The 23,146-nt window shown below is 33.9% G+C and overlaps 3 protein-coding genes across 6 annotated transcripts in view; 2 read left to right on the plus strand and 1 right to left on the minus strand.

The window, feature by feature from the left end:
* Positions 1–31: 31 nt before the first annotated feature.
* l(3)72Dn (UTP4 small subunit processome component l(3)72Dn) lies at positions 32–4,532 on the plus strand. The gene is made up of 11 exons (XM_013316941.1): positions 32–265; positions 337–716; positions 836–1,017; positions 1,293–1,483; positions 1,575–1,730; positions 2,126–2,453; positions 2,710–2,893; positions 3,121–3,344; positions 3,651–3,824; positions 4,186–4,266; positions 4,353–4,532. Exons 1-11 carry the CDS (start codon positions 165–167, stop codon positions 4,470–4,472), a joined length of 2,121 nt encoding a protein of 706 aa, XP_013172395.1. The 5' UTR covers positions 32–164; the 3' UTR covers positions 4,473–4,532.
* Positions 4,533–4,544: 12 nt separating this feature from the next.
* Positions 4,545–23,146, minus strand: part of LOC106121326 (uncharacterized) — a 49,657-nt gene continuing 31,055 nt past the window's right edge. For 2 of the 4 annotated variants that reach the window (XM_013316942.1, XM_013316943.1), the window contains exons 3-6: positions 6,025–6,131; positions 5,720–5,833; positions 5,007–5,145; positions 4,545–4,895 (exon numbers count right to left, since the gene is read on the minus strand). In XM_013316942.1, the coding sequence (XP_013172396.1) occupies positions 4,781–4,895; positions 5,007–5,145; positions 5,720–5,833; positions 6,025–6,131 (475 nt within the window). In that variant the 3' untranslated portion in view covers positions 4,545–4,780. Of the gene's footprint in view, positions 4,896–5,006; positions 5,146–5,719; positions 5,834–6,024; positions 6,132–6,501; positions 6,700–16,005; positions 16,095–23,146 lie in introns of those variants that run through there. The other 2 variants (XM_013316945.1, XM_013316944.1) reach the window with 2 other exon arrangements.
* LOC106121328 (uncharacterized) lies at positions 20,439–21,205 on the plus strand. The gene is made up of 2 exons (XM_013316946.1): positions 20,439–20,563; positions 20,834–21,205. The coding sequence occupies exons 1-2, from the start codon at positions 20,461–20,463 to the stop codon at positions 21,106–21,108; spliced, it is 378 nt and encodes a 125-aa protein (XP_013172400.1). The 5' UTR covers positions 20,439–20,460; the 3' UTR covers positions 21,109–21,205.

A 23,146-nucleotide genomic window follows, 5' to 3' on the forward strand; every position in this document is an offset into this window, starting at 1 on the left:
CCCTTGTAAACAAAAAGCACATGGCAATTGACAGTTGTGACACATGTCGTAATGTGCTCTGCTCTGTCAAATAATTTGAATGAAACAATAATTATTTACTTAACTGCCATGTGTAACTGAAACGGTTAAAAAATACGTATTTAGAGTATATGAGAACTTAAAAAATGGCATGTAAACTACATAGAGTTCGTTACTATAATCCAAAACCGGAACCAATAAATTGTGTCGCTTTTAGTAAAACTAATAAAACACTTGCAGTAGCAAGGTTTGTTGTTATCTTAACATTTAACTTGAAAAAGCGTTGGCAGTGTAAGTTATTATTTTTACTTCTTACAGGTCTGACGCCTCTATAGAGATTTGGGATTTAAACTACGCCCCTCATTTAATTAAACTTATACCCGGTGCTGAAAACGCGTCAGTGGAAGCACTGGGATGGGTTAAAGATAGATTGTTATCAACTGGGCTTGGTGGAGCTTTGCTGGAATGGGATGTCAATACTTTGAGTATTAAAAACACGGTGATACTGACAGGGTATGCTGCATGGTGCCTTGACGTCGATCCTAACAATACTTTAGTAGCCGTGGGTACAGAGCAAGGTTATATTAACCTATACAATGTTGAATATGATGACATTGTATATAAAAAGTTATTTGATAAGCAAGAAGGTAGAATTATGTGCTGTAAATTTGATAAAACAGGAAAGGTTTTGGTAACAGGTAATTTTGTATTGAGCTTCATTATTGTATTGTTAATGTGTACCTCAGTCAATTGAAATATGGATTTTTATACTGAACGCTGAAAATTTATAAATTTATGATAAATTTTATTATTTTAGGGTCTATCAATACAATAAGAGTATGGAATGTAGAGACAGGCCATGCTACTTGCCGCATTTCTGTCAGTAGACGTGGAAATGAGATGATTGTGTGGTGCCTGGCGGTGCTTTCAGATAATGTTGTTGTGTCTGGAGACAGTCAGGGCAGGCTGACATTTTGGGACAGTGTCCTTGGTGATCAGGTAATTTATAATAAATAAAAAGGCTATAAAATAGAAGATCCATATATACTCATCCTTTCATACATTGAATATAAATTGCCAATGTTTACAATTGTAACACATACCCTATTATTGCTAAATTCCCGGCTAATTCAATACTTTATGTTTGATGTGTATAGTATTCTGAATATATGATGAATGTAGTATAATGAGAGCACATTCTTCTTATATAGCAATAGAAATCTTTGAACCTTTTTAATTAGTAAGGTTTTTAAAGTTCAAAAATTTTCTTTCAGATAGAGACATATACCACACATAAATCAAACATACTATCAATAGTTGTGTCTGATGACGAAAAGAATTTATACTGCAGTGGAGTCGACCCTGTGATTATGAATTTTGTTAAAGTCAGCAAAGGCTCGGGTAAAATTACTGGCGCCCAGTGGGTGAAGAATGTACAGAGGAATATTCATGAGCATCAAGTGAGGTAAAATACACATTTATGGACATCATATATTATAGATAATAATTTTTGAAATCTAGATAACCTATACAATAATATTGTTGTATTTTTTTAGAGCGTTAATTTTAAATGGAGACAAGCTAGTGTCAGTGGGAGCAGATGGCTATCTAACACTATCAAGCTACCCACCTAAATGGGTTATGAGAATACCACCAATGATTCCTGCTGTCAGATCAGCTGTTTGTGGAAAGAACAAGCTTTTGTTATTAAGGTATGTATTGTTTTGTAGTATAAGATTCGCGGAATTTAAACCAGCCTTATACTTTAAATGGCTGAAACGTAAAACTAAAGTCAAAAATGTATGGTATTATACATAGTGTAATTTATTTTTTATTGGGAGGAAATCTTCAAAAAATACCCTGCCTTCTGGGCAGGGCTGGAGGGAAGAAGAGGGTTTTGTGAGACTTGAATTACTATAACTCCCTCGGTGGCCATCCTCTAAGGCAACTGAAGAGAGTTCCAGGATCTCCAGAAGAACTCTACTTGTGCCTTAACATAACTACAGCAACTCAGGACCATAACTTGTTGCCTTCTTCCCTAGAATGTTTGATGTATAGTGTACTTAAACACTGTTTGATACCAGGTGGTTATTTGCAAATTTTTTAGGTATTCTAATCACTTAGAAGTGTGGAAATTAGGAGCATATGGAACTAATGAAAATGGAAATGTAATGATTGCTGATGTACAGTCACAGCAAAATGTAGATAAAGAAAATGACAACACACAGTTGGAGCAAGACACAGTAATATTAGATTATAAGAAAGGTAATAAATCGTCAGGCACACAGAAGTTAAAAATAACTGATAAACCTTTGAAGCTTATATCAGTTAAAACAAAGAAAAACAAACAGATAGTGAGTTGTGCTCTGTCACCGGATGGCCAGTTTGTCGCTTATTCTACTGACAGTGATGTACGAATGCTTAAATTGGATACAGTAAGTAACAATTTTTGTAAACTATCAATTTATGTAGATGACTTTGTTCTATATCTTTTTATATGTTAGAGCCCACTTTAACATCTTCACACGAATTGGTCGGGCTCGCCCGGTTAAATACCACGATCACACAGAAAACAGGCGTGAAGTGGAAGCACTTGAAATCGCTATTTCAGCGATTCCAGGTGCTCGTTTTCCATGTTGTGATATAAAAAATTTACTATGTTCATATTTGATAATTGATTATATTTACCAGGAGGATGAAGGTAACATATCATTGACGAAAGTATTAATAAGTGGATTGTCATCAATGTGTGACCGTATGATGTTCAGCGAGGACTCGCAGACGTTGCTGGTACATACTCGGGGAGAGATCAAAGCTCTGCATGTTGACGCACAAGCCGGTGCCACTGTTATACAGACAATAGCAACTGATAAATGTAAGTATAGAATTTCATTATGTTTTCTTCTTGATATGACTTACTTGATGTCAATTTTATTGTAAAAATAAAATGACAGTATACTTTATAAAATCCCTGCTACCTAAATAGTTATTTTGTAAAAAGAGGCAAAGTTGGGCTGTAAAAAGCTTATTTTCATTATTCGCATACCGCGAAGTTCCCTGACTGTACCTCCGTATGTATTCTTCATTACAAGCTTATTTCAGATTTAAAAAGTAAAACTGCGTTACATTTACACGTGTCAAAGAAAACTCCATCGAATAATACGTATTTGGTGATGGCGGACACTGATGGTGTGGTGGTGGTGTGGGCGCGCAGTCACAAGAAGTTCGAGCACCACGTGACGCTGCCCAAGTACCGCTGCGTGCCCGCCGCACTCACTGTTGATACAAACCATGAAACTCTTATTATTGCTTACGTAGACCAAAAGGTAAAATCAAAGAATATTCATATTGTATGATTCTCGTTACAAATTGTTCAGTCATTTTTACACATAATTTATTATGATTAAAGTCATAAATATGCATTAATTTAATGAATTTCAACATTCAAATATCTTTTTGACATTTTGACAATTGATAAAGATATCAAGACAATTGATAAAATGGTATAAAAAGCACGTTTTGTGTTGTAAAGAGAGATGCGGAGAGCTCTGCGGCCAACTAAGAACACTTAAAGCACCATTTAAGACGACCGATTTTTTATTTTCAAAATTAATAATAAATTGTGATTGCAGTTAATTGAATACGATCTGTCAAACAAGAAGTTAAGTGAGTGGGGAAACGAGACGCTGCCGGCGCAGTGGCTCGCTCGCCGCAACGCTGTCTCCTCGGTGTCGGTGCACCCCGGCTCTGACGCACTCGTCTTCCAGGACGAAACCTCGCTATGGATCATGAATAAGAAATCTAAGGTAATGTGTACAGTTCAATAACATTAAGAAATTAACCACTCAAAAATGAGGTCAATTCCTACTTTCAGCAATTCATTTTTAAATTCTTAGATTTATTATACTTGAATACGCTGTGCTATAAGTCAAATCCTATTATTCGATACCTATATTATGGGGATCAAAACGTGACATGGTTATTTTGTAGTTGCGGCCATATTGGATTCATATATAATGTACCACACTCTACTAATCTCACTTTTTATTTAATAGCCATATTAAAGGGTTGTGAAAAATATGCTAAGATGAACTTGCCCTTATGCAACTAACACTTTAACATTTACTGTCTTATTTCTGGTTAAACGGTATTAATAATTGTTTTCAGAATACCAACGAAGAACCGAGTGCAAAGAAGAAATTCAATAAAAACAACTATGGTATGAACCTTAAAATAATACCTATAAAGGTGAGAATTGATATTACTTGTTTTATTTTACGTACTTGTGACAGAAATGTTTTGAATTTCTTATTACGAAATTATTTTTTTTGCAGTATTTAGCTGGATTTCATTGGATCGGCGACGACGAAGCGGTCACCTTGGAAATTTTACCAGAAAACATAGTTTCTCAACTGCCACCGGCGTTTGTTACTAAGAGACACAATATGGGTTAATTATTTTTTATCTTAATAAAAAAAATGGCATATTTAAAAATAAAACAGTAATAAGTACAATAGTGTCTTTTTTATAATATGTAATCCAAAAAGAAAAATTATACAAAAAATTTTAAATTACCTTTTCAACTTAGAGGGCAGCAAATGATTTCACTATCTGGTGAATTTTTTCCACATTATGTGTGATTAAGATTATTGATGGAACAACTCAATGACCTTTAATGTCGACTAGCACAAGTAAAAGATCACAAGTGTTCTCTTTTTTTCTTCAATGATTATTAATTCATAAGAATCATAGTAAAAGAAAATTATAAGAAATCAAACTGCGTGACGGTAAGTTGTTGGGGTCGTGTCCACATCTCATCGGTGACCTCAGAACGAGCCACTGGCAGCTTGTAGGATATGGGGTCGCCGATTCCTCCCCTGAAATCACCACCATACCACTAAGATAAGCGCCTTTTAGACTCAAATAGTTCTAGAGTACACGAAAATGAAATGTAACCCTAGTTAATTTTAGTAACGAGAAAACCCTACCCTAAGAAAATCATAGTTTGTTTATATGGATCGTAGATCTGTCCCGGTGGTAGTGGCGGTCTCGTTGGGTAATTGCGCCCAGTTTTTACTAAAGGTCCGTAGCAGTCGAGTGGACAAAGCGCCCGGCGGCCTATTACACCTGTAATAGTAATATTGTAGATAACATACTAAAGAAAAGCTTTTTGATAAGTACGTGATTTGTAACCGTAATAATATTAATCAAAAAATATAAATTCAATTAACTTTGAACTATTAATCAGTAATATGATATTATCCTGTCTCTTTCTTGACAGTGCCCCAAAATAAATTGTTTGTACATACACTTAAATGGATTAAGCCGGGTCTCTATGTAGAGGTCGTGGGTGTAAGTGGTCAGTGGGAGTATTAAGTGTCGCGTTGCTCAACACCGCTAATTTATTAGTTTTGTTGATCATTAATCTTGGATTAAAGTGTTCTTGCTACATACCTGAGGAATTGCAGATACAAATTTACTAGGCGCTTAATATTTCTTTTGCTTGTTTTGCATTATTGTTTTAATTAATGTTGCAAATATATTTATGCATTTCAAAACATTATGAACAATGTAATTAATTTCTGTAATGTACGTATTAATAAAAAAGCCGAAAAATTAATACTAACAGCTCATTGCTTTTGACTATAAATACACATTAACACTCCTATCTCATAATTTCGTCACACATATATGCACTAACCTGAGGATGTAAGGGGTAGCGCCGTCGGACTGGGCTCGATGTGCACCGGTTGCTGCTCCACAGGCTTGCAGCTCAATGAGCGCAGAGCAGCGCGGTACTCCTCTACACTCATGCCTGACACAAACAAAAGATAGATATCATATGGTTGCAGTTTCAAAATCTGTGATTGGATAAGGTCCATCAGTTACAATCTCACAGAAATCAGACGAGAGTTGAAAGTATTCTGATCTGAGTTTTATCTAAAAAAAATAGGAATTGACCTGGGAGGAGTTAGAATGGAACTCATAAGAAGTTTAACATTTTACCTATTTTTTGAGCTTCCTCTTCTTGTATATCTCGTATCTGAGTGTAAAACCCCCATCGTTTGTTCCACAAACGGGCTGCATTTTTTGTCTTTTTGTTGACTGATGTCCTGTAAGATAGTAATATGCACGTAAATGTTAAATTCACAATCAATAATAGAATTATTCGTATAATTATAGTATTGGGGAAATCAAGAAAATAACACATTTTAACTTATTGTTTATTGCCATTAATATTATGAGAAAGTAAATAAATATTTCCTTTGTGTTTTCTAGAGTATACTCTCTAAAAACAATCGAAAAAACTCTATAAAATTCATAACTCTAAAGTATTAATCGTTCTTTTTAAAATGTACAATATAAAGCTAGAAAATAAGCGACACTTCAAGCTATGGAACTCATAAGCAGTATAAATCATGTCAGTTAATATCGAACATGAAACAGAAGAACGAATATAATTCATAGTTATTGATACATTACAGAATCCCTTGCGCTTTGACGGGATCAATGGAGGGTTCACGGCGACCGCCGCCCACAGCAGCTTGACCTTGTCCGGTATTATCCATATTATTTCAATAACATCTACTGACATTGAAGATACCAAGGAATTGTATTCATAAAGTAGCTTTTCTTAAACGTAACCAAGGCAAAATATTGATCAAGCTTTATCCACGACAACAGTGTGACTTTTTAGTATTGAGTACGCGGATTAATACTCGTATGTGCCGATGCATTATTCGCGTGGAAGTCAATAATATGTTTTTGAAGTTTGTAATGTTTCTAAAGTGTAATTGCATAATGTGAATATGGATACTATTTTACTATTTTTTTTTAATTTAAATAAGAAGTAAGTATTAAAGAAGAAAAATGAAAGTAATAAAAAATCCTCTTCAAAGGCTCTTTAGATATTTTTTTTTAATTAACGACCTAACGGTGCGTTTGCACTTGTTTAAGTAATAATTAAAACAATCTAAATGAAATAAAATATAACACAGCAACGATAGTGAACATTACAAAAACAAAACAACACAAACTTTTAAAAACATATCTAATATTACTAAATTAAAATGACAAAAGAGGAGTATATACGAAGTAAATGTCAAGGTTTCGTCAGTGTTGGTATTACCAGCTATTATTAATTTAATTTATATCACATTCCTGTCTATAATCTACTGTATACTTGGCTTATATTTCTTATTTAATAAGATTAAGACGTATGTTAACTTATCATTGTTAGTTTTCGTCTACTAAATTCTAAGGATACATATGCCAATGATTCTTTTCTTCAAATCATTTCAAACTAACTAAATTTTCTAAGCTTTACAATTTACTATTATTTCAAGTTCTTTAGTTGTTTAAAAAGAAAAAAATAGTAACTTTGTACAACTTTGAGACGAACTTCTGCCGACAGGGAACTCGTCCTTACTCCTGTCTCCCTCGTATTCAGCTTTACGGCTTTTAATTTCGAATCTTTCAAACGTCGGTAGACGATGTCAAACCTGGGTCCTTAAACAAAACCAATGATTTTGTGTTTGACTTCGCCAATAGTAAAAATTGGCAAATTATTAATTAATACAATTTGAAACTTCATTACGAGAAATGTAATGAGGATAACGTATAAATGAATGGAATAACAATCTGAATTTTGTGATTTTGATGTTGAATATTAGATGTTAAAACTTATAGCTTAGTTATTTATTATATATTTATTAAACGAAGTAAGAGTACTCTATCTTCTTTTCAATGTTTTACTCAAAACAATTTACCAAAACAGAAACAATAAATAGAAATCAAGTTACGACCGTGTTCAGTTGAACGAGAAAAATGTGCTTATTGGTATAAAGCTGGCCTATATAAATGTAGTTAGGTGTCCTACTGCATGACCTAATTCTCTGTATGAAAGGAGCGGCGGCGGCGGGCGGCGGCTCTGAAATGTTGGGGTCGGGAAATTTGCGCCGCTCCCGGTGTCTCGCGCCGTTGAATCACAATAGGGTTACACACAAATACATTTATTTTTTAATTTACAATAACAAAGATTTTTTTACCGATAAAAATAATAAAATGTTCTAAAATTAGCAAGAAATTTGCGGTCATCCGTCGGATTATAAGTCGTAGGAGCTTACTCTACTTATATACTATCCTATTTTCAATTAATGTAAGTATTTATATACTATTTGCAGTACACATTTTTACATATAAATAGGTATATAGTTTTACAGCTTTCCATAACTATTTTCGCATTACAACAAACACCCCATCGGATTAAATCATTCGTAAATAGAGAGGTTTTCCAATACGTCGAACACTAATAAGATGTATTGAAAACGCAATATCAAAATCATTCCAGCGAAAGACCGATTTAAACTTGTAGATTTATCCGGCAATTAATTAATGCAGTATTTGAATTTCCCGTTTCAATAAGTTTGTATAAGCGTAGTCTTTTAATTTTAAAACGATAAGACGCAACTGTGCGTGCTTTTTCCCGTTCAACAAAAAGTATTAAATTAAAAATACAAGGAAGTCCATTAAATATCCCTTTTTACATAAATCTAATATAGTTTTATTGTCATTAATTACCTTTATTATTGCGCAATAAAATAAAAGCCAATATTATTTCGAGCGAGGTGCTGGAAAATCATTTATTGACCAAATTATATTAATAATAGCCGAGCCAAAAGCAAGTTTAAGAAAAATAAGAATTTCTTTGTATGACAACCCTATTTCGTTAGCTGCCTACACCTTTTCCGTACGCCCCCACGTCTAGACTTCAGCATAATATTACAGTATATTGTATAGGCAGCCGATACAAATTCACACGCATCCACGTGCCCTCCTTTCGGCCAGACCAGAACTTTACTTAATTGAAAACACAATGATTCAATGTCCCAGTTAAGGAAAATTTATGTTGTATTAAACTCCTACTAAGTACCACTTTAAATTCACACCCACTATACCTATGTATGTAGATTTTTCGTAAAGAAAAATCTTACTTATAAATACGAATGGTTGTATGTTATTATGTATGGATGGATATTTGTTACAATTTTATTCGATAACTCCGCATCGGTTTAACACATCTAATTGAAATTTGGCACCGATATATGTAGAACATAGTTTCGAGTAACACGTGTGCTACTTTTCACCCTCTTTTTAATCCTGCTCACACAATGTCTCCGGTATAAGTTAGTAATTATTTTTTTGTCATAGAAATATAAAGATACTATGGTAAAAGTTATTGGCCTAAGTAAGGATTGACTTTCTAAAATTAAAATTAAATTGACTTTCAAAAAAATAAACCCCTAAACCTTTTGTGGCTATCGGTGTTCTCATTGTCCAGGTGTAGGGATTTCCACGGGGCCTGCGGCGTGGGTGTCAGGGGTGCGGTGAGCGCGGATAAGCGGGAAGAGGGGGTGGTCTAGACGGCCACCATTAGCCACGGGGCGGGCTGATGTCTGCGGCCCATAGCTTCGCTAATTAATGACAACATCAATATCTATGGTGGCATGTCGCTTCTGGCGCTTCCGGGATTTCATGTATTGACAGTACCTAATCGTGAGTGAATTAGCTTTTTTGATAAATTTATATTAGTTAAACATTACATAGGCATTTAACGTTAATATGTACATGTTAATAATTGTATTCTATAAAATATCTATAGCTCATTATCGAAACATTTACGAAATTATCGATAATAAGCTTTTATTGAAAAACGGTGAATCAAATAAAACGTATTTAAAAAAATACGCAAAAGTTTTACTTAGCGTAATAATAGTGTTCGTCGAAACACGTACTGTTAACTTAATGTTAAGATACGTGCTTATTGTACCGTATCGGCGCACTTTCACAATAGGAGCTCCGCCGCCGCCGCCACCGCCTCCGCCGGTGCATTTGTAAGGTAGCTAAGAGGCCTTCATCTCACCTCCAGACGTTTCTCAGGCCTTGTCTGTTGTCCTCTGACAGCGCGCGCTGTCTAGACTGGCCTAGGCTATAATACAAACACCGAATGCCGCCGCCGTGACGTCAGCTCGTTCACAAAGCGAGCTAGACTGCCTTCTGCCTTGACGTGCCCGCTACTTGATATCGACTTTGCGTAACGATTATAAAAAAACAATAACATGAAAGGAATGTTGAAAATTTTTAATAAAAGAAAACAAATCGATGAATTCATTTCGTATTTGTTTTTTATGCATTTAAAGTTTTAATAAAACTTTATAAAAAAATCAATGAACATAATTCAGTATACGAGCGATCTTTATATTTATACGAAGTGGCTAACTATTTGGAGATCGTATTTTTATATATGAATAGTTTAAAAGTTTGAAAGGTAGTTTCAATGTAAACGACCTTTAAGAAAACCGTTAAAGTCTGTCTGCAGTCTTTATCAATGCAGTAAAGGAGAATAAAACGAAGGTGGAATGAAATATACAAGGATAAGTAGTTACTGTGTGACCGCGCGGTGGCAATGCAAGTGCAGCGTTCACCTCCAGTCGCCGTGAGCTCGGCACGCGCGCACCGCACTTCGTCTAGTCTAGACGAATTGCATTATGCTAATTTACATACCGAAACGCGTCAAACCAACTTTTATACCTGTGTGTTTATTTACTTTTATTGCATGATACTATAAAACAGTCACGATAAGTTGACGATCGACAGTTTAGAGTTTAAAGTTAATTGCCACACTTAAAGCTGTATACTGGCTACTCATTGTTCCTTATCGTAAATGTAGTATTAGTAAGCAACAAGGAATAGTTTAGACTTTGTGTTTTCTGGTTTGTTCATATCAAATTGAGAAGTTAACTCCATGTAAAGCGTATTGTGGAAAATTTTCTGGAGTTAAATTTAAAAAAATTAAATTCCATTTACATTACACCATTTGATTTACAAAAGATGATGAGAATAAAAGATGTTTTTACAATAAAAATCATCATATTAATGTATAATAGTTAATTATCTCGTCGCTATTGCGTTAAAACTTAACTCGAATACACATTAAATGTAAATATTTGAACATGAAATTTATGTGTTCAAACATGAACAAGAACATTTTTACGAGTGTGAGGTTATATCAGTGAAGAGACAAGCCGCGAAGTCGCTTTATGACCAGCCTTCAGTTAATGGCTCGATAATTTCGCGCCTAAGACATTTAAGTATGATCGTTAATAGTCCGTGCTGCAATACTGTCTGCATCACCGTCTAGACTGATACTTTGAGAACAGTTGTCTGCAACCTTTTATTTAACTTGACATTTGTTTTAAGAATATTTTTCTATACTATCAAAAACGATGAAATTGACTAGACTTCAACAATCAGAATAATCACAGATGCTTTGTTCCCTTCCATGTAGTATAGTGAGGAATGAAATGGTGCATACTGTAAAAGGAGCATATGAAATGACCAAACATCTTATTTACCTCAAAATAGGCGGACAGCTGTAAGGTCATTATACAATATCGGCTCATATCCAGCAATAGCTACGCTTTTTAGTTTCTACATTTAAAAAAGTATGTCATATAATAGCACCTTAATATGCTAGTGGAGTTAGTTTTTTAGGAGTTGTGTATAAACTATAGTAATATTGAACAGGTTTGCGACCACTGGCGTAGACAATCTCGGCCGCTACAACAATGCTTTCGATAATTAAACGTAACGGTAGCGCTACTGCAAATCAATTTGGCTTGTCTTGATCGGCGTAACGCATTGTCTAATAGAGTCGAGCCACGGCACCGGCAGCGGCGCAGACGGTCAATGTTTTTTCTGATTTTATTGACTGCTAATCTTTTTTGTTTCGCTTCGACACGTCGGCTACATCGCTTCTGATTGTATCGCATATTTCTTTATGTGTTTATTTTATATTCCTTTCCTGTGTAATAAATGTTGCCTTATTATCATGTATGATAAACTCTCAATAATGGGAGATCTTGAAATTGCAATATGATTAAATTTCATTGTATTATTTGTTTGTTACAAATCTACAGTCTTATTTATAATCATATAAATATACAAAGAGCTTTGTTTACATGCGACCGGTTGCAGTCTAAAATAAAGGGCGATTACGGGAGGACACTTCAAGTTTTTAATGTCAGTGGCTCAGTGCGGGGTCGGTGCGGGGCACGGTGCGCGGGTGTGTGAGGGGCGAGGGACCCCACGCGTCGCGACGTCCTATTTTTTGCGGCGCAGCAGATTGCCGTAATCGCGCGCAGACGACGCGCCAACCGTTAGTTACGGCCGCACCACTTTAAACCTCATCCATTTTAATTTAACAAAAGTGCCGGCCGATAGCGCGGAGGAAGGACTCATTTCCGTCTGCCGCTGCCGTCTGACTCACTTCTATCTCCCCCGATACCCTTTAACGTACTTCTTTATTGTGTACCGATTACGAAAATTTGACTAAAAGTTCAAAGATGATTCGATATTAATTTTTTATTTTTTTGCCTTTGAAAAAAATATTTATACGATGAATCTTAACATCTCGAGAGAATCTGTGTCGGTTACCTGAGCAATAAGTTATAATTAATTTCATTATATTAAGTTTCTTACTTAATGTCCCTAAAAGGTTTAAGCAGGTATTTACGAGTATAATTAATCTACATCATATGAAAATATCTTAGTACGCATTAAATCTTATACACTAGATATGGACTCCTTGGGCTGGCTCAAGGAATAATAAGAAACGTCTGCACGTTTTTTTATTTGATATTACTCAAAGTATTACAAAGCTAAGATTATTAATTGGTTTGTGGCATGTTTAAAAGAAAATTTCATGTTATTAAAACTACTTTGTGATACTTCAAAAGAATTTTAAAAGCTTTTTCAGAAGTTGTTTTAATTTCTTTCTTGTAAAGCAACTAGAAGTCTAAAGAGCAAAATTTACCTTATAAAGTACATAAGTTCAACTGTCGTAACTTTTTAAGAAGCCACAAAAACATTTTCCTAACAAAGTTTTTACTCAGTGAATTCTTAGGATACTTATTATTAATTCTTACTTATTGATTTGGAAGATGTTTGTTGTACTAAAGATATGTTCTGCACGTCGATGTATCATCATCATCAGCTCACTATATGTCCCCACCGATGAGCTCGGAGCCTACCCTAAGTTAAGGGTGATTAGGCCATAGTCAACCATGCTGGCCAAGTGCGCGTTGATTGACTTCACATATACCTTTGAAATTCTTCTCAGATATGTGCAGGTTGCATCACGATCTTTTCCTTCGCCGTAAGAACGTTGGATAAACGTACATATGTATAACGGAAATAGAAAAACACATTGGTACATTCAAGGCGGGATTCGAACCTAGGACCTGTAGATTGAAAGTCAAATGCTTGACTGCTGTGCCACCGACGCTCCATACGTTGATGTATACTAAAATTAAAAACTTTTCTTAGAAAAAAATTTCGTCATATAAGTAATGTATATCTTAATCTTTTTCTAACCAATTACACATTCTACTTTATTAATAGTAGCAATAATCAATGAAAACAATGAAAAAATTTAAATAGATAAAAATAAACTAACAGTGACTAGAAGATATGAGTATGTTTGTACCTACTTTTAGATACATAGGCTAAACAGAGTTGGCCCTAACCCAAAACGTCTCGTCAAAATAAAAACATCTTGATGTGACATTTATTTAATGTAACTATACTGTATAATCGAATTCAGTAGGAATGAGAAATTGTTAAAAAAAATTAAACAATTTTACCTACTAACTAACTAATGAGGCTGTAATCATCTTTCTAATATTATAAATGAGAATGTTTAGATAGCTGGATCGGATCTCGATGAAATTTCGCATACATATATAATATAGTATGGAAGAACACATAGGCTGTAATTTTTTTTAATTCTGCGTGGACGGAGTCGCGTGAGACACCTAGTAGACTTATAAAAATAGATAAAATAATCATATCTATTATCAATTTAAACACATTTTTTTAAATAAATCCATAGACAACAAACACCATTGTCAGCCAGCGACATGCGTTAATATAATTTCCAATGAAATAGATACAAAAACCTACGAGACTAGTTGTTAAAAGAAACAGCTAACTGTTTTAATTAATATTTATTGGAAAGATTTAATTAAGACTTAATTAATTGAAGTTGAAATGGTACAGCTAAATAAACACAATGCAACCATTTTGTGCTTGATTAAAATGATCTAAAATAATAAAGACTGAGCACTCAGTTTTTATTATTTAAACTCAATGTTGCAATGAACTATTTTTATTTCTATAATGAAGCTAAACACATTATTACATATCTTTACTTTTTTTTATTAATTTAGTATAGCTTTTGTTATTTGAAAAAAAAATTAAAGTACCAATTTTATTGCGGATTTAAAAAAAAAATAGTAGCCTATGTGTTCTTCTAGACTGTATTTTTCATTTATGCCGAGTTTCAACTAAATACGTGCAGCCGTTCTGGAGATGCCTTCAAAAAACTGACTAACAATCCATCCATCTAAACATTCGCATTTCTAATATTAGTAAGAAGTGAGATTGCGTTGTAAGGTAAACTGTATAAGCACCGAGTTGGTTTCAAGATGTTCCAATTTCACTTAGAAAGCTTTCGAACCGAAGTAACATACTTATATTCTTATATTCTTTTCAAATAAAAAAGTAAAAATACTTTTTTATTTGAAAAGAATAATATAATTTCTTTTTATTATTAAACAAAGACTTAAATATTTACAGATGTAGTAACTGCCATATTATGTCTAATCATGCTATAGTTAATGAAAATTATTTGAAATCAACAAAGAAAGCTTTTAGCGCTTTATGACGAATAGCAGATGGCATTTTAACGTATCTTGATAATTGCATTGTTAGTTAAATCACGCACCTGTACTATAAACAAGGGTCACAACAAAGTGAGTCATGTATTTAGTAGGCAGGGGACAATGAGGGCGAAACATTTGAGTCGGGTAATTGTTATTTGATGCGCGCTTACGTAACCGATGGTAACGGACGGTGCTGTGGTTAGTTACGCCGTGTCCCCTTACACAATGCCGCCTGTCACTAGGGTGACCATTACACACAATATAATATATTAAAAAAAAGTTTACCTTTTATTAGGCGATTCGTTGCTCGTTTGCCCCCTTTTCCTATAAAAACAAAAAAAAACCTACGCGTAAGCCGGAATGCTTTATTTGTTTCGTACTTATTTAATTATATTATAAGGAATGCGTGAAATTTATCAGAAGCAACAAAGCCTACTGACATAATTTGATAGAAGGAAGAAGTGGAATGGTGATTTCTTTTATACGATTATTTTTGGTATAATATAAAATATTGTATTATATGACCTGACTAGAAGGAGTGCGCCGACCCTCTAGCTACCCGTAACCCTGTGGTTCCTTAGAACGATCTTCATCAAACCGGCGTTATGGAGTACGTTGGGGCCACAGGAGCGGAGGGTCTATCTTGGATATGTCCTTCTCAGGAGGGGAGAGCGACTCCTTATAGGAGGCACCTGCATGACAGTTGCGGAAACAAACAAAGAAGCTGGGTCGGCCCCAAAGATGGCCCTGAGATTTACCTCAGGGGTGACGAAAAAGAGGGCGTCGACCGACGGGGTGGCAGCCACAGCCGTGACCAAAATGTTCACGGCAAGGGCAACAGAACAGAACGAAACGGAACAGAATATGAGACAAGATGACATGAGATCAGTCGAAATGAGATGAGACTATTGATATATTAGTAATTGTCGCTCGCGACTCCATCCGCGCGAAATCTATACAGCTGTTCTGTACATACTTTCAAACAAATATCCATCCATCCATCTATCCAAACATTCGCACTTATAATACTAGTGTGATGTATGGATAATGATGTGATGTGGCGTTTCACTGTTTTTGTTCAATTTCCAAATAAAGAAATATAATATTTTAAAACTAAATATTTGTATCAATATCACACCTCAACACCTTACTCGTATTGTAATATACTACGTTGCTCGTCAGACTTAAAAAAAATATAGCTTACATTAGTCCTGATAAAATATGAATGAATTGTGGTGTTGTAGTGTGAGGTCACACGGCGCGTCGATCAGTCTGGCGGGCGGCGGGCTGCGGGCTGCGGGCGGTGGCCGGCGGCATGCATCGCACCTCGCACTTCGCACCTCGCACCTTGAACGTCATGCGGCATATTTTCGAGTGACCGCCGCCGACCGTCTGCACTATGCTCATCCGCTCCCACTCTATGAGATTACGAACGTCATTTCACGTAACAGATGGCTAGACGAATTCGATGCCCTTCACGCTGCACTAATTCATTCGCCTCACTTTACTTTGCTTAATGTTGAACAGTACAGTTTGTTTACTTCGCTTGATATTAACTAGTAAGTAGTAGTAATGGATTAGGTGTAGTAATATTTATCGTTGGCCTTATTTAGTTGTTTAATATCGTTGATCAATTATTATCGTTCTAAAATTAATATTTACGTCGTTTACCCATATTGTGCCAAATAAGCCAAGCCTACATAGACTCTGATACGAGCTTTATTTTAATCAACCTTTTCAATAAACACAGCTAAAATATAAGCCACAAATAGTTTAATAACGAAATATATTAAATTGAAAATTTCATATATTAGGGGCGATGAAATGCAATATGTGTAATATTGACTTCGCGTGCCGTGGGCCAGACGGCGCAGGTTAGCCTTAACCTTGAAAATCCGTCTGACCCCCCTCCCTCCCACTGCCCCGTCGCCGAAGCAACCCCCACTCACCCTCCCAACCCCTTGCCGACGCGCCTCGATAAATGGGCTCAGTAATTCTGTTAACCAAAAGCAATGTCAGATCACTTTTAGACATGTTTTGAATATTCCAACATGTTTTAACTTAATCATATGTAACATTAATGAAACCTTAATCTGCTTCTATCCTTTTATGTTACAGGCTTAAGAGCTTATATCTTTTACAATTTAAATGGAGCACTTAGGAGTAATTTGTAATGCTGAAGTACTGGCATTAAACCATGCGTTACTTATATTATTTTACATTAATGGTCTTCGAAATGATTTTTAAGTCTTACAAAACTTTTATCAGTGAAATTTTATTAAAAACGTTAGTTAGATAATAATATGTTCGTTGTTTCTATAAGAGTTTTGTAAATAAGTATAATATATCTTTGGAACTGTAAATTTCGAATGTAATAATAAAATAGTCGGAATGAAATTCATTTAATATGTTGCATTGTAAGGCACAGTTCCGAAAGTCCTAGAAGCTCGAAAAGAAAAATATAATACTAAAATTACATATTCAATAATACATAAAGTGAGTAACCAGACCTTGTATGAAAAATACTAGTACATTTTTCTAATTATAGCATAGAGATACTTTGCCTCGAGGCTATCTTAATTACAGTAGCGAGATAAAAAAGCGGATTGTTTATTGTGCAAGTTCCCCTAATTGATTACAAAATGCAATCTATATGCATCCCCTTGCGGGGCATGGACCTTGCACAATGGAGGGATCGACTTGCTGGAATAACAAATCGCAGGTATGCATATTGCAAGCTCTTAAAGCATTTCTCTCCTACACTACGTACCCTCGCTTTTCCTTCTAAGTCGTGTAAATGTTTAATTAGTATTATATTGCCATTTGCTCGCTTGCTAACGAGGGTCTTTGCTTTTTTTCAATTTCTAACCTTTTTAGTTTAAACAAGCCGCACAGAGTTCGTTGAACTTTATTTTTTATAACTTGTAAGTAGTTAATTTATTTCTGTGTTTATTTTTGTCTAGCATTAACAAACAAGACATGGTCGTCAAGATCCGAGGTTAATTTATTCGTATGTATAGACGTCAAATTGGCATCATACATTTTAAATTCACGTCGTTAATATTTACACAGACTTGTTTAAAGTGAAATAAAGGTCTATTTTTTATATTTAAGAGACGTCGGAGATTTTTATCTTACCTTTCCTTTTACCATTTGACACGATATTTTACTATACCTCAACTTTTATCACAGCCGATCAATAGGTAAAAAAAAAACAAAACTTCTTGGCCGACTACACGATCAACTACTTACAATTATTATACCACGATCTGGAAAATAAAAGTAAATAATATACAAGACATTTTGTATTTTACGTGTAAGGCCACATTTACCTATTTATTATATATTTAATATACATACACATTTTCTTATAACTAGCTAGGAATTTCAATAAATGCAATGCAAAAAAAAAAAAACATTTTAATATGTAGTATGTATTTTACGAATACATGTTGTTCGGAATGTTTATAAATGTTTATCTATGTATTAAAGTATTTACATAAACATAACAAATAATTGAAATGTTAAAGCAATAAAAATGCCCTTTTATGATTGTTTAAGTTATTAAAAATTATGATTTATAAATTGTTTGAATATGTAAATGATTCAATGTTTTACGCATATAAAAGTAACGTAAAATGAATAACATAAATCCATTAATATTAGTAGTGTTGGTAATTAGTTTGTTCATATCTGTGTCCATCCGAACATTAGTACAAATGACATATAAAGTGATTATTTGTATTTTATTATCAATTGTAGTTGTTTTAGGTCAACTTCCAGAAGGCATAGACCTAAAAGGTACAATAAAAGTTTAAATAGTACCCATTTTCAGTTAACATAGTTACAAAAACTAATTAATTAATTTTTGCTAAGCTAGTTTTGATGATTATGACCAAATAATTACCAGTCAATATCGGTTTTCTATAGTTTTTTGTAATTAATTGGATTTTTATCAAACTCTCTTTAGATATGAGCCATCTGTCGCCACTCCGTCCGCGCGAAATTAAAAATAAAACTTTATTCGTAGCCTATGTGTTCTTCCAAACTATGTTCTATATGTATGCCAAATTTCAGCGAGATCCGTTCAGCTGTTCTGGAGATACCTTCAAACAAACATCCATCCATCCATCCAAACATTCACATTTATAATATTAGTAAGAATTAAAAAATTATGTATTTTCTATTTAATCCTTAGATATTGGAGATGATTATTATATTTCTCAAGATAATTTTCCTGACATCATTGGACTTGCTTGGTTTGGTGGACATGATGTTGAAAAGTTAACAGAATCCGAAAGCAATCACGTAGCTGAAGTAAAGAATGTGCAATACAAAGAAATAGTCGTAGATGTAATGGAGTTGATAACTGCCCTCAAAGACTTCACCGTAATAATGGTTGAAGAAGTTCGCTTAATCAAAGAAATAATTCATTCAAAGAATTCATGAGTAAAATTTGCGTTGAAATATTTGTTTTTTAATTATACAGCGAAAATAAAATAATAAAGTAAATAATCCCTATTGCAACATCTTTGTTTTATTTGTAATATTTAAATATTAAACCTGATTTGATCTTCAAATTTGAATGTGTGTACATAATATTGTGCTAGGACAATAAGAGATAGTTGGAAAGTACAAGCTCTGTTTAGTCGGATGCCACCGAACTTTTCGGTCTAAATGTTCAATTTCGATAAAGATCTATTTATATATATGCCAGACTTTCGTGAAAAGTTATTCGAAGGCGTACTTATGAGTATTACTTTATTTTTGAGTCATATGTGGACAATAGCAAACGACTCACTCGATTTCAAATACTATTAAGGCCTATTTCCACGATGCAAATCTTCTAATTGTTGCATTAAATAAAATTGATGAAATAAATATCTTATATGGTCTAAACGAGACGTTGGTACGTACAAGAAAATGGTATCGTTTAAATGGACGCTTAGTTTGAATAACGTTTTCATCAAGAAGGAATAATGATAAGGAGTTTCCAATTTTTATCCTACGAAAGAAAATGGGATTGGTAAACGTAAAGAAAGGAAGATGAAATGGGAGCGAATACACTGCTTACCTAAATTTCCTGGTGTAGTACAAAAAGAAATCTGTTGTATTTGGAAAGTTGGTTTTTAAAAGACTTACTTTTTAAAAACATATAAGAAGTGTAAACATTGTATATGTTCTCCTAAAGGTGTTGTGACCTTTAGGAGAACATAGCCATCGATAACCTATCTGATGTTGTCATAATTATTAGCATTTCAAAGACATCTAAGGACAACCGCAGCAAGATGTGTTGCTGGCTTTCAATAGAATGATATATACAAATTATAATTAAAAACTGCATACTGAAATAAACCGTCATAAGTACCCTGAAAAAGTAGCTGAAAAGTTATTAGTGACTTTATTATACCAACTTTAAATAGTTAACAAAATTTTAATGCCATTTTTGTAATAATAAAATAACAATAAACTACTATCTAAAAATTATGAAAATTCCTTGTTCATTCTATGAATATTAAAAAACGAAAAAACATTCAAGTATTTACTGATATTGCTAATTCCAGACAAATACCATTTCGCGTTTTTCTAAAGTATAAATAGCACAAATTTAATTTTATTCTTGCAGTAACTGATTTATTATAATACAAAACAGGACAGTATGATGTTAAAAATATTGACCTTATTTTTATTCATTGCACTAATTCAAAGTAAAACTTTGGAAGAAGAAAACAATTCTCATCATAAAAATGAACCATCGAGAGGTAAGATAAAAATATAACAATACACCGGACTATGTTGCTATATAAAAGAAGTAAAATTAAAAAAAAAAACATTTTAAATATTGTATACTTCGTTCAGCTCGCATGTTTATTGATTTTTTAGTTAGCTTTTAAATTGACGAAGTTTTTAATCATTAGGCGACATTTTTGAATTATAATTGCTATTAAATTGGAAATTACATTCAAATTGCTAACCTGTTATAGTTATTTTTATAATGGTAAATTATTTTACTACCTAAATTTCTTCTTCAGAAACTCTACCGCTAGTTGTTACGTCGCAAAAAGAAAATGAGAAATTTGATAAAAGTCAATTAGATGCTTCAATGTCTGGTGTGGAAGCATGGCAACAAGAAGTGATTGAAATGGCTAACATGGAAATCAAAAGCTTGGAAAAACTCGGAAACTCTAGTTTAAAAGTAGACCAGCAGCTGATCATGAAACTAATAGATAACACCGAAAAACTGCTAAATGCTGTGTTAAAAGTAGTTCGTGCCATTTTTGCTATTGTCAAAGATCTAAAGCCTTAACAGTTATTATAACAGAACTAAATATGGCCAACTACTAAGTAATCGTGCACCAAATTTATAAAAAATCAATTAAATTTTGCAATCATTGCCAACTTAATAAAAATATAAAGAATTTGGTTTTTTAATTTTTAATCTTTTATTCTGACGCAACGGGCTACTTTTAGATCTTTTTAAAATTAATATGATTATTGCAATAAAATTTGTGATTGCCAAAGGAGACCTCTTGTATATTGTCTTGAATCACGTACAGTAGTTATATAACGAATGCCATAAGTCAGTCAAAGGTGTACATCAGGGTTCGCAATCGAAAAATAGCTACTGAAGGCGATAAATTTCTAAAGTCACATTGTCCCGCTTCAACCATATCCTTGTCATGAATTTATAATGAAGGGTGAACGACCGGACGGATCGCCGATTGCCGATTCAGCTCCTCAATAACTCTGAATAGGCATTGTGCGCGGGCGCATACAAAAGTGTTGCTGCTTATCGTGAATTAAATTTGAGAAACGGAGGTTCGAGGAGGCGTTGACTTCAATTTGTTGGACGTGTTCAGTTTACATGCACTGTATACCGATGCTAAATATATACCGATTACTTCTGTCAATACTTAGGTTATTACTTACAAGGCAAAAAAGCAATCGTCAATTAAAAACAATTTTCATTACAACAGTTTCAATTTCAAACGACCGCAATTAAAAGCTTTGTTAAAAATATTTTTGTGATCGTCTAAGTTCATTTCGATGTCATTAAAATGCAGCATCACGGCCTGTTGGTGTGAGGGTGCGGGGCGAAGAGGCGGGATAGCGGTGTGGCGGCGGTGCGGGGTTCGGGGGAGGTGCAGGGTGCATACTCCGTCTGGCCCAGCCTCGGCCGCAAGGGCACGTTGCAGCGCCCTTGCGCCGCCCGCGGCGACCCGCGCCCTCGCCGACCTTAGCCGTCCTGTGGACGACTTTACCTCGCTTACTGGAATTGCTTTGTTACTAAGTACTAAGTATTAACATAAAAGTAAGTTCTTATCATCAATTAATTGTAGGATCAATTGTATAGCAAAAAAAAATATTTTTTGGAAAACTTTAAATTACCTGAAGTCGGTGCTCAAACGAAATAATTAATGGCTACTAATTAAATCTGTATATAACTTTGATTTTTCTATTAACTAGTAAATTCTAGTGTTAATAATAAAAATAAGATAAGAATAAATAATTAGGTAAATAAGTTTAGGGATGGTACCAGGGCGAAACAAAGGTTACATAAATGTCAAAATGATATTTATCGCTCACCTTTTGACCTATACGCGATCACTGTTTTCACTTTAAAAACTTCGTCTTCCAAGTTTCTAATAGATTATGATTACACAAATATTTATTTTGTAATAATGTTATAACAGATTGTAAGTATAAAAACTTAAACACCGGGCATTTAGCTTTATATTTAGCACAATTTCATTTACTTACCTAACAGGACCCGAATACATTTTTTTCAAGAAATTGTTGTCTTGGCGGGATATTGGACATATGAAGTGAATATAATAAGCCATATTCCTATCATTTTTTTTCTTACTCTGATGTTATTAACATTATATCTGCCGTAACGTCAAAGGACTTTGATTAACTCTAAAAATTAAGTAAAGGTAAGCCCATATAAGTTTCAAACATTATCAAAATATTTTAGGGTACTTCAAGTTCTAAAAATGTTTTACAAATTATACGTTTGATCTTAACTGAATTTAAATAAATTAAGTATTCATTGAACAATGTTTCTTTTCAATTTGAGCAGTAATAACATTCTGCACTTGGATAAAAAAAGACTTAAAATTTAATCTAGAATCCTCGTCAGCGACCGGCTACGTAATAAAATATGTCTACGAATTGTAGTGAGACGTTGATTTAACCTCCAGACGCCTGAAAGACGAAGCAGTAACTTTTTAGGCAATTTTGTTATTGCAAGTCTGACGTAATATTACATTATTTTAGTTATATTATTGATACGCCGCTCTACGTACTAAATTCATATGCAATGTGATTCCTTGATTATTTTT

This window comes from Papilio xuthus, unplaced genomic scaffold (genome assembly GCF_000836235.2).
Source record: "Papilio xuthus unplaced genomic scaffold, Pxut_1.1 DF826945.1, whole genome shotgun sequence".
Taxonomy (NCBI): Eukaryota; Metazoa; Arthropoda; class Insecta; order Lepidoptera; family Papilionidae; genus Papilio; species Papilio xuthus.

Excerpts from the sequence above, each read along its gene's own strand:
- LOC106121328 (XM_013316946.1), top strand. The coding sequence starts at position 20,461 with ATGATGTTAAAAATATTGACCTTATTTTTATTCATTGCACTAATTCAA. Across the intron at positions 20,564-20,833 it reads TAAAAATGAACCATCGAGAG|AAACTCTACCGCTAGTTGTT; the intron begins GTAAGATAAAAA and ends TTTCTTCTTCAG.